This window comes from Cyprinodon tularosa, unplaced genomic scaffold (assembly GCF_016077235.1).
Source record: "Cyprinodon tularosa strain WSP-4 unplaced genomic scaffold, ASM1607723v1 ctg677, whole genome shotgun sequence".
Classification (NCBI taxonomy): domain Eukaryota; kingdom Metazoa; phylum Chordata; class Actinopteri; order Cyprinodontiformes; family Cyprinodontidae; genus Cyprinodon; species Cyprinodon tularosa.
In genome coordinates this window covers 814,905-831,194 of record NW_024039426.1, presented here as the reverse complement: position 1 = coordinate 831,194, position 16,290 = coordinate 814,905, and the positions used below count along the sequence as shown (strand labels likewise).

General features: G+C 40.8%; 1 protein-coding gene across 2 annotated transcripts in view; it reads left to right on the top strand.

The window, feature by feature from the left end:
• The window catches only part of bsna (bassoon presynaptic cytomatrix protein a), a 120,869-nt gene that overhangs the window by 55,594 nt on the left and 48,985 nt on the right, over nucleotides 1–16,290 (top strand). For both annotated transcript variants that reach the window (XM_038267556.1, XM_038267555.1), the window contains exon 3: nucleotides 15,516–15,974. In XM_038267556.1, the coding sequence (XP_038123484.1) occupies nucleotides 15,516–15,974 (459 nt within the window). The remainder of the gene's footprint in view (nucleotides 1–15,515; nucleotides 15,975–16,290) is intronic.

Genomic DNA, 16,290 nt, shown 5'->3' with positions numbered 1-16,290 from the left:
TAGTTGATTAACAGGCTTTTGCTCTACTGCAATCATCATAATCAGCTGTGCTAAAGCAGGGAAACCTCTAAAACCTGCAGGACAGCGGCCCTCGAGGACCGAGTTTGGGGATGCCTGCTCTAAAGCCTGCAGGACAGGGGGCCTTGAGGACCGAGGTTGGGGATGCCTGGACAACGTTTGCTGATACAAATATAGGCTACAGTATGTATAGAATACTATGTTAGCCTTCAATTGTCTGATTTAGCCTCAGCTCCCACCACCTGGCCCCAGTTCGTTTTGATGTCACATTTTTTTTTCCACAACTAACAGCAAGCTTATTTCTAAACAAAACCCAACATGCTGGTGAAGGTTCCCAGTCATCAGGGTCATAGTCATTCCAAAAAAAGAAAATTAAAAACAATCCACTGGACTTTGGGGACATGGTTCTGGATATGGCTTCCAAAACATGCTCTATGCTGGCATTAATGGATGTAATACTACACAGAAAAGTAATATGCAGTTGTATTTCTCATAAAAAAAAATAAAAAATATTTCTTTGTAATCATTCACCAAAGCTCGTTTTTCCATGAAAAAATAAAAATATCAGGATAAAACTCAGTTTTTATGTGTCTAATGGTGTTTGGATTATCTGCGTTACATGGGCTTGTTCACTGATCTGTTTTCTCCCAAAAACAAGCATAAGTTTGTTCTAAATATTCAGCACATATGAAACACAATCCCCGGGCACATGCATCACTGTAGCTTCTGTGCAGCTGAAACTGCAAAACTCAGTGACCAAACCTTGATTGACATATTTTTTCAGCAAATAAGATACACTTTGCAATTAACTAGTTGAAGTGTAGGGGTGAGCTGTAAAGATGGAGAGGAGAGTAAAAATAATTGTATAACTATATAAAAGAACAGTGAACTGTTCTTTTATGTGTGTAATATGTGTTTTATAAAAATTTTATAATATAAAGAAAATGAATGAAATTGTGTGTAAAGTTACATACATGAATGTGTGTTTTATGGTCTAATTAGTCATATAATTCAAATAATCCAGTTTAGCACTTTTGGTCCTAGTTTGAATCAATTGCAAGAATGGACCTTTTGCATACAACAAGGGTCTTGTTTCACAAATGCTTATGTCTACAGATCAGACATTTACACATTGCCTACAACATGAACAAGTGTAGAGAGTTTGAGGGATCAATTGTGAAATACACCTAAGATATAGGATGTAAAAAAAAATACTTTTTTTTTCATGTATATTTTTTTGAAGTTACATAGCTGAAGTTGTGTAAAACTTATAGAGTTTGTAAACATATCTCCAGAAACCAAAACATCTTAGCTTTCAAACTACATACATCACAAGCTTATTATTTTTCTGGTCAATGCTAATTGGCTATGCAATTAATTTGTGTATAAACTATAAAAAGATGGGAGCTAAAAGGTTAGCATTTTCATCAAACCAAGGTGAGTCATTCCTACATTTGTGAAAGGTATAATATCTGCAATGCACACAACACTTAGTGCTATGGTTCTTTTGCACAGTTATCAGATGCAGTGTGGTGAATGGGTGCACCTCTCATCTATTTGTTATACAAAGATTAACATCTTGGGCCTAAAATAAAATATCAAACATACACACTAAAAAGACTATTTTGCCCATAGCAAAATACTGCTTAAAGCAGGAGTGTCAAATTGGTTCCAGAAAGGGCCGTGTGGCTACAGGTTTTCTTTCCAAACAAACAATAGCACACCAGACTCCATTCATATCATCAAGTCATCATGTTCAGATTGGACTCACTTGATTAGATGACTGGAGTCTGATGTGCTGTAGCTTAGTTGGAAAGAAAAGCTGCAGCCACACGGCCCTTTCTGGAACTACTTTGACACCCCTGGCTTAAAGGCATGGGACCGCTGACACTGCTTTTCATCTAAACACCTAATCAGAAATTATTTGAAAGTAAAAGGTGAAAAGACCCTAAATATAAACATCTACTTCTGTCTAAATGTGGTTGAAAGATGGCCAGGGTTAGAATGATATCCAGGCTCAAAAAGCTGTTGTCAAAACATCTTTTAACGTTCCTTAAATCTTTATTTGTATATCAACACTCCTTTGGTTCTTCGTCTTTCCCAATATTTTTCTGTTGGATTGCTTGTTTTATTTTCATTGATACATTGGATGTATTCTGGCACTTTCTCTTTGCTGAAGCTATTTTTAGGCAAAAATTCAAAGTCCTCATAAACATTTAAAAAAATAGTAAACTATAGTGCAGGCAGTAAGCACCAACATCTTTAGGGTTATTAAACTCAATTACATGGTTGAATACACAATCTATAACAGTACCAGTATGCCTTATTTTAGTAGCTTTAGATTAAAAGCATATGCAAATGGGATCCTCCTACATGTTCTATCAGAAGAGTAAGGAGGTTGGAACATCAACCCTGTCCAGGTTTGATGTCTTTTTGAAGAGCGACCCATCCCAGCTCACCGTGAGGGGATGTGGGCATACATGAAGACACACGCAGTTTCTTGCCCACCCCTCTGCCTCTCACAATACAGTTACATATTTAAAGAGGCTCTGTTTTGGTGTTTAAATGGAGAGAGAGAATTTTTAAAATATCTTTGAAATGGAACTTAAACCTTTATTGTTACATAACCAGAAGAAAAGCTTCTGTGGTAATTCTCCCTCAGACTTATTTCCCCTCCTTCTCCAAAAACTTTTGCTCCTAAAGACTCTTTTTTTTCTTTTTGATGTTTTCATTCATTTGTCTTTGACACTCTATCTTCAAATTATTCTGTTTTTTTAAGGGATAATCTCAAGTTTGTCTTTCGCATGTTTTATTCTGATTACTTTGCCCAACTTCCCTCGATTGGTGCATAACAAAGCTCAACCATTGGACTTATATTATGTCGGCTAGGTGAAAGTTTTTCATCATTCAGAGAGTCGTTTTAATAACATATTTCACATCATTTGCACAGCCGTTGGACATTTATGCTGTAAAATGCAGTTTTAAATTTTTAGTTGATCATTTGTTTTAGAGTAACAATGTTTAAACACATTAATTTCCTTAAAGAAAGAACTAAAGCTAATTTCCATCTGCAGTCCCTGACCAGGTCACAACAACAAATTACATTCGACATGCACACAGTACATCCAACCCTGGACAGCATACAGACCCATTAACACAAGGCAATCTAATCAATTTCCCATCATTCACACCAGATTTTTAATCTGAAATTTACAAATAACTACATGTTATTTATGTTATTTTTTTTATTTATTTATTTTTTTTGTTTACAACAAACTCTCTAGAGGTTTATCTGAGGGACCATTACACACTCTAAAATTAAACCTTAGACATGATCAAATACAAGTTACCGGTACTAAACAATTAGTTTTTTACTAAGCATATCAGTCAGTACATGCTGTGTATAGTATCCATTTAATTCAGTAATAATTCGACCATCTTCATTATGAATTAACTGGAAATATCCAGACTTCCATCCAGACAGCCGATCAGTGAAGCTGATATGCTTTTTTGATCTAAATTTCATATATAAAGTAATGCGAAATATAAGTTGAGATACCGAGAAATGTATGTTTTTCATTATCTCAATTGAAATAAGACATATTGTGTGAAATATTAACATCCAAAATGTTGTTCCTAACCATATATTTCTGTTAAATAAGATGGTTTTCTGACATGTTAATACTCTAAGCCTCCAAATACTTAGGCAGTTAAAGGCAATGAGCAGGAAATATTTGCTGTGGTCTTTAGACTAGAGGTGTGTTTCAGACTTGGATTAAATAGATTTAAAAGAATCTGTCCTACTGTTTCTGCAATTTTTTTATCCCATAATCCTAAAACATGTTCTCATGTTTCAAAGTAATTTTTAAGGATAGAGGTCTGTGTAAAGTAACTTATGTTGACTAGAAGAGCTTGAATCTGGGGACAGGGAACATTATTGACTCAGCAAGCAGGTTCTTCAGCAGCATCGTTTTAAGTTTCACTTTTTTCACCAATGTTAATTTGGTTGCCTTCCTCTTCTTTTCTAGATCTTTTTCCTACTTCATCTCTCTTTTCCTCCAAATGAAGCGACTGACATTAGACTCAGCAGGGAGTCTCCCAACTAGAGGCAAAGCCCACTTAATTTAAACATCCATGCACTCACTTGCACATACATTGTCACTCAATCCAATATTTCTCCTCTCCCTGGTGAGCTTCTCGGCACGTCTCTCCTCATCCTTTCCTCCTCCCTCCTTCTGGATAGCTTGCAGCTACACAGACCCTCTCAATTTTGCATTGATATGAGCCTGGTGTCTACATGTGTGTCAGTGCTTGTGCCAGAGTGTATGCGCTCTGCAGCAAAGTACTGCTTAAAGCAGCATCCAGCACAAGGGAAGTGTGCACTCAAGCAGAACAATGGCATTCTGGGTAAAAATAGACCCTCACTCTGTTAGAGAGAGGAAAAAGGAAGACTGAGAATGACAAACAGGGAGATGAGAAGGAGTGGAAGATTGGAGTCTAGGAACTTTGTGCTGGAAATAAGACAACTGTAGGTGAAAATGGACTACAAGTGAGAAAAAGTGAACAGACTGACTCACACCAAAAGAATAGAAAATGGAGAGTAATGCTGAAAACAGACAATCTGTGCAGCAAGTATCTGTTTATTTATAAGTAGACAGTAATGCAGAGGGAAATATTCTCAGATACAATTAACTGAGATGTGGTGAGAAAGATTTTTAAGGAGCTGCTTTGATCGTGTTCAGTATTGATATTATTCAACAAAAGGTTAGCTTACTTAGCTTATCCTTAGTTTTTTTCTATTAAGTAAATTGCTTAATGATAAACAAACCTAACAAATATATTTATTTTTTAACAAAAGGTGTTTACAATGAAGAGAATGCAGCTTAAAATGATTTTAATTATTTCAGTTAGTAACAATTAAATTAAGATGATCCATTCTAATTTATTTAGTTTTTAAAATTTTGTTTTAAATATTTTAATTAGTCCCCCAGTGGGCCCACCACCTGCAGGGGGAACCATGAGGGACCGGTGCATAGAGGATTGGGCGGCAGTCAGAGGCGGAGACCTCGGCGACCTGATCCGCGGGCGCTTAGACTGGCTCTGGGGACGTGGAACGTCACCTCACTGGCGGGGAAGGAGCCCGAGCTTGTGCGGGAGGTGGAGCGATACCGGCTAGAAATAGTTGGGCTCACCTCTACGCACAGTCAGGGCTCTGGAACCCAGCTCCTTGAGAGAGGCTGGACTCTCTTCTACTCTGGAGTGACCCGCGGGGAGAGACGGAGGGCGGGGGTGGGGCTGCTTGTCTCCCCTCAGCTCAGCCGTCTCGTGTTGGAGTTCACCCCGGTAGATGAGAGGGTCGCATCCCTTCGCCTTCCGGTCGAAGGGAGGACTCTGACAGTTTTTTCGGCCTATGGGCCGAACGGCAGTACAGAGTACCAGGCCTTCTTAGCATCCTTGGGGAGGGTGTTAGAAGGCGCCCCTCCCGGGGATTCCATCATTCTGCTGGGAGACTTCAACGCCCACGTGGGAAACGACAGTGGCACCTGGAGGGGCGTGGTCAGGAGGAACGGGCCCCCAGCTCTGAACCTGAGTGGTGTCTCATTATTGGACTTCTGTGCAAGTCATGGATTGTCCATAATGAACACCATGTTCAAGCATAAGGATGTCCATCGGTGCACCTGGCACCAGGACACCCTAGGCCGAAGGTCGATGATCGACTTTGTAGTCGTATCTTCTGATCTTCGGCCGCATGTCTTGGACACTCGGGTGAAGAGAGGGGCGGAGCTGTCCACCGACCACCACCTGGTGGTGAGCTGGATACGCTGGAAGAGGAGGAAGCCTGAAAGACTCGGCAGGCCCAAACGTGTAGTGAGGGTCTGCTGGGAACGTCTGGTGGAACCCTCGGTCAGGGACGTGTTCAACTCCCACCTCCGGGAGCGCTTCTCTCAGGTTCCGAGGGAGGTTGGAGACATGGAGTCCGAATGGGCTGTGTTCTCTGCCTCTATTGTCGATGCGGCTGCCCGTAGCTGTGGCCGTAAGGTTTGCGGTGCCTGTCGTGGTGGCAATCCCCGAACCCGGTGGTGGACACCGATGGTAAGGGATGCTGTCAAGCTGAAGAAGGAGTCTTATCGAGCTTGGCTGGCTTGTGGGACTCCTGAAGCGGCAAGCAGGTACCGTGAGGCCAAGCGTGTCGCGGCCCGGGCGGTTGCAGAGGCAAAATCTCAGGCCTGGGAGGAGTTCGGAGAGGCCATGGAAAAAGACTATCGGTTGGCCTCAAAGCGATTCTGGCAAACCGTCCGGCGCCTCCGGAGGGGAAAGCAGTGCTTCGCTAACACTGTTTTCAGTGGGAGTGGGGAGCTGCTGACCTTGAAGGAGGATATTGTCGGGCGGTGGAAGGAATACTTTGAGGATCTCCTCAACCCGACAGACACGCCTTCCATGGGGGAAGAAGAGACGGGGTGCTTGGGGCTGGATTCGTTCATCACCCAGGCTGAAGTCACCGAGGTGGTCAAAAAACTCCACGGTGGCAAGGCTTCGGGGGTGGACGAGATCCGTCCTGAGTATCTTAAAGCTCTGGATGTTGTTGGGCTGTCATGGTTGACACGTCTATTCAGCATCGCATGGAGGTTGGGAACAGTCCCCCTGGTTTGGCAGACTGGGGTGGTGGTTCCCCTCCATAAGAAGGGGGACCGGAGGGTGTGTTTCAACTATCGGGGAATCACACTTCTCAGCCTCCCCGGAAAGGCCTATGCCAGGGTGCTGGAGAGGAGAGTCCGGCTGATTGTCGAACCTCGGCTGCAGGAGGAGCAGTGTGGTTTTCGTCCTGGCCGTGGAACAGTGGACCAGCTCTACACCCTCTGCAGGGTGCTTGAGGGTTCTTGGGAGTTTGCCCAACCAGTCCACATGTGTTTTGTGGACTTGGAGAAGGCATTCGACCGTGTCCCTCGTGCTGCCCTGTGGGGGGTGCTCCAGGAGTATGGAGTCGGGGGCCCTTTATTAGGGGCCATCCGTTCTCTGTACAATCGGAGCAGGAGTCTGGTTCGCATTGCCGGCATTAAGTCGGACCTGTTCCCGGTGCATGTTGGACTCCGACAGGGCTGCCCTCTGTCACCGGTCCTGTTCATAACTTTTATGGACAGGATTTCTAGGCGCAGCCAAGGACCGGAGGGGGTCTGGTTCGGGGACCAGCGGATCTCATCCCTGCTTTTTGCGGATGATGTAGTTCTGCTGGCTCCCTCCTGCCAAGACCTACAGCGTGCGCTGGGGCGGTTCGCAGCCGAGTGTGAAGCGGCCGGGATGAGAATCAGCTCCTCCAAGTCCGAGGCCATGGTTCTCGACCGGAAAAAGGTGGCTTGTCCCCTTCAGGTTGGAGGAGAGTCCCTGCCTCAAGTGGAGGAGTTCAAGTATCTTGGGGTCCTGTTCACGAGTGAGGGAAGAATGGAGCGGGAGATCGATAGACGGATCGGTGCGGCTGCTGCAATAATGCGGACGCTGCACCGGTCTGTCCTGGTGAAGAGAGAGCTGAGCGAAAAGGCAAAGCTCTCAATTTACCGTTCGGTCTACGTTCCTACCCTCACCTATGGTCATGAAATTTGGATCATGACCGAAAGAACGAGATCCCGGATACAAGCGGCTGAAATGAGCTTCCTCCGCAGGGTGGCTGGGCTCTCCCTTAGAGATAGGGTGAGGAGCTCGGTCATTCGGGAGAGGCTCAGTGTAGAGCCGGTTCTCCTCCATATCGAGAGGAGTCAGTTGAGGTGGCTCGGACATCTTCTTCGGATACCCCCTGGACGCCTCCCTCGGGAGGTGCTCCAGGCACGTCCCACTGGGAGGAGGCCCAGGGGACGACCCAGGACACGCTGGAGAGACTACGTCTCTCGGCTGGCCTGGGAGCGCCTAGGGCTTCCCCCAGCAGAGCTGGAGGAGGTGTCTGCGGAGAGGGAAGTCTGGGAGTCTCTGCTTAGTCTGCTGCCCCCGCGACCCGGTTCCGGATAAAGCGGGAGACGACGAGTACGAGTACGAGTATTTTAATTAGACCATTGCAACAGATGAAGCTCTGAAAACTGAATTCAGTAAATAGTTACTATTTGAAGCAATGAACTGAAGTTAAAGCTGCGTCTCTATTTAGCGTGAAGAATGAGGTAGATTTTGGCCATATCCAAATTGGGGTTAAGCAAATACACAACGTAATCTCTTTTTTGCAAAACAGAGTTCATATGATAAACAACCAAATGTTACTACTACTACTACTACTAAGAAAGGTGGCAGCAAAGAGCGAGAGGCATTATCTTTTAAAGAATTATCCCATTAATAAACTTATTTATGTAAATGTCCTGTACTTATATAGCGCCTTTATTCAAGTCAGGAGACTTGACCCAAGCGCTTTACACTAGATTCATTCATCCATTCACACACACACACACACACACACACACTGATGGTGGCAAGCTACATTGTAGCCGCAGCTGCCCTGGGGCTCATTGACAGAAGCAGGGCTGCCATACACTGGCGCCACTGGGCTCTCTGACCACCATCAGTAGACAATGCAGGTGAAGTGTCTTGCCCAAGGACACAACAACACTGAAAGTCGGGGCTTGAACCGTCAACCTTTCGATTTCAGGGCAAACTCCTACATCCAACGCCACTGTCGCCCATTTATGTGTTATTTTGATTGAAATTTCTTATATGATTAAAAAAATTACAATACACTTGTTTGACCACGTTTTGCTTCCCATCCAGGAAGTTTTTTCAATTCAAATGTCAGGCATAGCACTGAGTTCAAGGCTATATATATATATATATATATATATATATATATATATATATATATATATATATATATATATATATATTATCCCATTTAGCCCTTGTTTTTGCTTTAAAAAACATGCAAACTGACACAAACAAACAGGTCCACCCCTTGGAATGGCAGCCGTTTGGCTTCTTTTGTTAGCCTGCAAAGCCCCATACCTGTCTATGTCTCTGAAAGGATTGTTGTTAAAGGAAAATGCTGGCCTGGCTAACTAGACAAGGTCTTTTTTTTTCCCCTGTAAGAGGGTTGCATTGATAGCAGAAAGGGATCAACTCAATTGCTGCATTGTATGTTTTTGAAAGCTGAAATCTGACTCCACTCCCTCTGTTTAAAGTTGTTTTTTCTTTCTTAACATATGATTTGAGTTATTGCATAAATGTAAATGATTGTAGGCAGTAAGTATCTTCTGCCTTGCACTGAATCTGATAGAGCTTTTTACAGAAGACACTGTGCAGATGTTTGGCAGTCTTCCCAAGACGATGCTCACAGTTGTCTATAATATTCTTCTATTTAGGAATGATTCTTCATAGGAAACCCCTCCAGAGTTTCTAGAAAGTTTGCAGAACTGGCTTTCTTAATCAACTTATTGAGCTTTTTAGGTGATTTGCTCTAATGTTGTTACCCCAGCAGATGATGGCAGAAGAGATGAAAATCTCCACAACAGACCTTTATGCAGTATCTCACTTCAAACACTCAAGGACAAAAGCTTCCTTAAGAAGTACAGTTTGTTTCATCTTTTCTTATAGAACACCGCTTAACAGTTGCCACTCAAGTAAAATCTGTTGTCGGCAAACATGGCTTCTTAAGCCTCCTGTGCGAAGGTTCTCATGGTTGTTTTTCTTCTCTTTAATATAGGTCTCCTCTTTAACAGAGGCTTGTACTAAGCAGAGAAAATCAGGCTTGTGATCTCATAGACGAAGGTCTTAAGAGTTTAATGATTCCTTGACATCTCCATAAAAGAAAAACAAAGTTTGGTTTTCACTAGTAGATGAGCACTCACTCTGTTGGGCTGTTGGAAGTGTAGCTGAGAGGGAAGCCTGATTAAAATCACCACTTATTTTCACAAATGCATATGAATGTTTTGTCTGTAGCTTGGTAATGAAGGTACTGATGGTGTCACATGTATTGTGGGTAATAGCAGAATGTTGAATGTTGCCAAAACACCACTGTTGAACTCTCTGATATATAATGTGGATGAAAACTAACTTCAAGTTCAATATTTGGGCTGCAAAGAAGAAACTTCACAGTAACGTGTCCTGAATGACATCATCTTTTATTACAAGCACACCCAACGCACACCCACCCAATGGTCAGAAAGCGTCTCACAGAGACACTGGTGAGAGACTGCTTGGAATATGATCCTGCAGCCATCTTTCAGAAAAACACATATTACTACATTCTTGGTATTCTGACAGGGTCCTTGCTATGCTTGGAGTTATTTTTAGCTGTTTGCTTAACATCTTATATTGCCCATATTAAGTGATAAAAATTATAAGCTATGCATGCTCTTCACCAGAGTAAATAAAAACAAAACTTTGATCTACAAAGTGATGAACTAAATTACGAATATGACAATCAAACGAGCAGAGCTATTCCAGTGCAAAGCATTGAGATTCTACAATTGCTTTATTCTTCCAATCAGAATCTCTTTAATTCTTCTCATACCTGTTCGTCAGTTGGAAGTTTTAAACTTTTGTTTATCTGCAACATGAGATTGTTTTTTGCCTCCTTTTACTCTGATTCCATTGAATATGATGAATTCAACATTGCAGGATGTAAACTGATAAGATCTAATTATACGCACTGTGATTCTCTAAATCTGCACACATGGTTACATTTAATGAACTCCTAGATAATAGAAAGATTTTGAGCTATTATAAAACCATAACATTAAAACAAATGAAAATAACAGAAGAGTAGCAGCAAAAAGAAGGCATGAAGGGAATGAATAGAATGTAATGTCTTATCAACAAATGTGAAACAAGAGGAAGTTTTTGTACGTTTGACATGAAGACTGTAAAAAGAACAAAACAAAAACAAAAAAAAACGGCTTATATAGGCCACTGATGGGAGATTTCAGTGGGTTTTGTTGACAGGAGGACAAAAGGCCAGATTGTTTGTGCCATGTAGGTTAAGTGGGCACCACTGCGTACTCTGCAGGATAGATCATATTCACTCGCACACAAACATGAGGTTGCAGAATTATCTGCAGGGTTCAATATGCTTTCTCTATAAAATAAAAGGCAGCAGGGTTTACCTCACAGTTGAAAAACAGCAAGAGTCTGAGCAGCCACCGGAATCTGCAAACTACGAAGCCTTTTGTTGAATTATCCTCTATTACATTTGTTGCAAAACTCTTTAAATTTGAATGTGAAAATGCTCAAAAAAGAAGCTTTTTCTTTACTGAGATGGTGATTTAATGACTAGTTATAAAAACACTGGATGATTGATCAATTCTATTTGAACTTTTATAGGGTAGTATCTTTTTTATAATTACAGGTTCCTAGATATAGTCTATTATCTTCATTATCTATGAGTTTATAGTGCACATTTACTGCAGAAAACTATGTAGACCAACAATGAGTAAAACCATAAGTTCTTCCAAAGCAGTGGAGTTATTTTTTATCTTTTTCTATCAGTTTAATGCCTCTCTAAAATGCATTCATTAGCTTTAACCACTCCTTTGGTTGTCTATTCATACGTAATTTGCACAGCCTGAAATTGTATTTGTTAAGGTGGTCTCTAGAAGATGGGGAGTCTTTCAATGCCTCCTAATCAGAGATGAGCACTCAAAAGGATTCAGAGAGAGACCGAGACAAAGGAGGTGCAGGAGGACTGCAGATCCATTTAGAAAAGCCTGAGCATCCTTGGATAGATACAGACAGAGAAGGTGGTACACAACAGTGATGTTAGATAAGTGTTGAAGAGAGAGGGCTGCATCTATCAATTATTCATTACATTGGTAATACAGCCTCTCTCCTGCCCCAAATAACATTAGCTGTCCTGGATAGAGGCAGGCAGAGAGACAGAAAATGGTGGTGGGGGTAGTGAAAAGACACTGGAGACACTGAAAGAAAGTTTGACATTACAATAATAAGATGATGAAATTTTTTTATTCCATAGAATTAAAAAAATTGAAATTTCCAGCTTTTTATTTTTATTACATCTTCATTAGTACAGTGCAACTAAATAAAATCTCTTCATTTAACTCATCCCCTTGGGAATGCAGTGTAATTTGGCGGTGCCTGGGGAGCAATGCGGGGTCAAGGGCCTTTTGCTCAGGGAGCATGAGTGGCAGTGGATTCCAAGCTCTACCACCTAACCACTAGGTCGCCACTCCCCCTCTTGTGACCGCTTACTCTGTAGTAGGTTTCTAAACTCAGTGAATCATTGTTTGGTTTATTGATTTCTTACCAAAGTGACTTTTTACAGGTTAGCATTCATTTTATCATGTTCAATTGAATTATGCATGGAAGGATTTAAAGCTGTGGTTCAAAATGTTTCTCAATAACATCTTGATGTCTGCTGTCATTGTCAATAGCAGCAGCCATAAGTACAGGTGGGAGAGAGAGAATCTTTTGTCAACAAGTTTCTCCACATAGTTATCATACCTGCCATCTGTGTGCAGTGCTGAATGCAGCTGTGATGTCAGCAGCATGTGTAAAATCCTTATTTATATTGGGCGGGTCCCAACAAATTTGCCTCTCTTATCAACCATAAAAGCATAAATCACACAACACACACAATAAAACACATCCACTTTTTTATTTGTACAACCAACTTAGTGCTCCTTATTTGAAATCAGCGTAGATCAGGCACAAGGACGGAAATATTTAGACATGTTGTGTCTTTAATTGTAATGGGTAGGGCTTATAGATAAGGAAGAAACATATTCAGTGTCTCAAGAAATTAATTATTGTGGGAAAGTTGGATGTTGGAAACTGGCGCTACCCTATAAGTGCTCTATTTCACACCAGTAAAGGTTCCCTGGGTCTCTAAACAGTCTATCAGTTGAGTGGAAGATGAGTGGAAGGAAACTATGTAGTAGGAAATGAAACTTAAGAAAGGATGCATAGCATCCAGTTTTTAATTGTTGTTCACCGATGTTAGCTTTAAATGTAAATACTGGACATCAGCCCTTTTCACCAATAAAACTCAGAGATATAAAAGGTTCTGTTTTTGTGACAAACAATGAAGAATTATGGCTAAACCACGGCAGGTAAAATGCACCTAACAATTGCATTAGTCTGCATAAATAGTGTGCATAAATCTAGGAAGGTGCTTAAATGCCTCTTTATGTTTAAGACTTTGACATTATTACATGTCAGACTTGTTACTGCAGATTTCATACAATGATATTAGTGGGTGAAACTGACTACTACACTCACTGTAGTAGTCAAGTTTTAATGATTGTTTTTGTTTTATGTTTTTCATAAAAGCAACTAAAAAGCACTTTATTCATATAGAAGTCCCAGTCAGCTCTCTCTCTGTCAGTTGAAGGCAGCATCCTAACGTTTACCAGTCTGTGAAGTGGTATGAATAAAGCTGACGGGATGAGAATAGCATGTAGCTGTCAGAGTGGCTTGGCCTTTAAGAAACTTGTGTTAGCTTAGTTCAGCCTGCCACTATTCTGACAGCTCTGTTTCCAAACGAGAATTCCATTTATTGAAAGCATTCTGAGTGCAGTGTGAGTAATTGCAAAAGACATATTAAATGTGGGGATACTAATCAAAGTGTTAACCTGTCAAATTTAATCCACTTAAAAATCTGATGTCGTGATGAGTGTTTCAGGGTGAAAGACCCTGTCATCTGAATGCAAATTTAAGCATGCGTTTGTCTGAATCTTGACCAATGTGTCAGTTTGTTTCTAAACATTAAGTGAGATCTTTATATCTCTTGGTCTTTGACTCTTACTTTAAATAACATGAGGTGCTTTACACAGTGACTTCTATATTTTTTTATCCTGGGATGGTTGTGAAATTGCTGAGTATTTTCCAACTATTAATGCACTGCACTTCAAATGTGGATACCCTTTAAGCATGTTGTGTAAAAAAAAATACTGGATTTGGTGTGTTTCACTATCCCACTGCTTCACCCCTTGGGTCAATTTAGCATAACAGAACTGAATTATTATTTTTACACAGCATATATAATTTTAATGTAAATTGCTGATTAACAAATATAATCACTATAGGTCAGATCTGGACTGGAATTCAGGCAGCTGGCCCTTTTTTGGCTGAAGCCTGTTTTGTAATTATAAAACCATCTATTACCAGAGGTGGGTACTAACTAGTTACAAGTACTCTGTTACAATTACTTGATTAACCTTTTCACAAACTATTATTTTAGCAGTAATTTTACTAGATGTATATTTTCGTTTAGCAATATTTTAATAAAATATTACAATTCATACTTGAGTAAAATGTTTGGCTACTCCATCCATTGTGCAAAGTGTATATTGGGCGTGCAGGTGGCGCAGTGGTTAGTGTGCACGACCATGTACGGAGGCCTTAGTCCTCCGTACGTGTGCCGCATGTCTCTCCCCCTCTCTCATTACCCTTTTCCTGTCAGCCTACTGTTGAAAAAATGAGACACTAGTGCCGTAAAAACTCATAAAAAATATTTAAAAACAAAAGTGTATATTCATGCTAATGCGTATGTCAAAAAGAGTGCTCTATTGTACACAAGCTTGAACCCAAAGAAGATACATAGTAAGCTGTAAATATTATCACTGGTTTTTTATTAAAAAGAAAATTCGTTTGGAAAAGTGATTCCTCTGCCTTGAATAGTTTTTGTTTAATTACATGATTTGTTTGCTTTACTAAATGTATTAAATGTATTATAGTCTATAAAATCCCATGATTAGCACTTAGCTTTACATTTTTGTCTATCTTTATTGCATAATTTCCAATATCCAATGTTATGATTGGTTCTTCAGTACTTTTTTAACAAGTAGTTTTTTACTCCTTCTTAAATAATTGCTTGGATTAGTATTTTCTAATCTTACTTGGGTAAAAATATGAAGAAGTAGTGCTACTTTCAACTGAGTACAATTTTTGGGTACACTACCTCTGCGTGTAACACATTCAGTAATGTTTTGATGTTGGGCTGGCATTCATGTCACTTCACTCGTCTCTCTTACCGTGGCTCATATCCTTTCCCATATTTTCTTTTGATTTTATCACATCAGTGCTTGGAAATACTTGGTTTAGACCCGGTTTATAATTTCCATTTTTGCTTAATGTTTGATAGACTTTTATGACTTCATATACTGTTGACTAAAAGAGACTAAGAGTTTGTAAGAGCCAAGAAGAAAGGTTAGATGAAAAAAGAAGCCGCTTCCATCACACTAGTGTACAAAAATGTACAGTATCCATTGCAATTACTTTAAACATAAACAACATTACACTTTGTATAATTCATCACACACCAAGTAGCAGATAATCACTTCTGATTCAAATGAACTGTTTCATATATCAACTATTACATTTTCTTATTAACAATGATATAAGGAGAAGTCTGATCAGTAGATCACAAAAAAGTTTGCAAAGTACAAACTTTTTTTTTATCTAACCAAACAAATAGGGTCTTAGTTTTGGACTAAATGTTGGTTATCTATATATCGCTATGATAAAAAAAAAAGTGATTCTTTTGCTGTTTGTTATTTTTTCTCTATTTTCTTCAGAAAAAAGAGTGGCTATGTCTCAGCTGCCAGACCCAGCGACTGTTGTCAGGAGGCGGCCTTGATGAGCCTCCTCTTCCTGTTCCCCATCAGTCGCCGAAGCACCAGCCTTTGAGCTCACCTCATCACCAGACTCCTACCACCCAGCAAAGTCCTCTCCACAAATCTACCACTCAGCAGGGACCCAGACCAGCCCAGCCCCAGACACAAAAAATACAACCTGGAACTGGTGTTAGCGGACCTATGGCTCCCCAGTCTGCTAAACCAGCAACCGATGCTAAATCCACAACACCAGCTGCAGCAAAAGTACCGACCACAGAGGCCCAGAAACAGATGAAACCAACAGAGGAGAAGCCCAAGACAGAACCTGACAACCAAGCCGCCAAAGAGACTAAACCCTCACAAAAGAAAGGAGAACAGATCACTCCAGTAAAGGAAATCAAAAAGCCGAGGCAATATGACGTAAGTTAATTTCTGTTCTTTCCTCTTTAATTTAACGAAAGCTTTTTATAATAAAGTAAGTAAATAAGGTAATGGAATGTTTGAAGACATACAAATAGTATAGACTATTATATGTCACACAGAAAAGCATGTCCGATTCATCCATCCATCCATCCATCCATCCATTTTCTAACGCGCTTATCCCTGCTGAGGTTGCAAGGGGTGCTGGTGCCTATCTTCACCTGTCAATGTGCGAGAGGCTGGTTACACAGGGTGAACATGCAAACTCCATGCAGAAAGACCCCAGGCAGGAATCAAACCCGCTGCTCCACTGTGC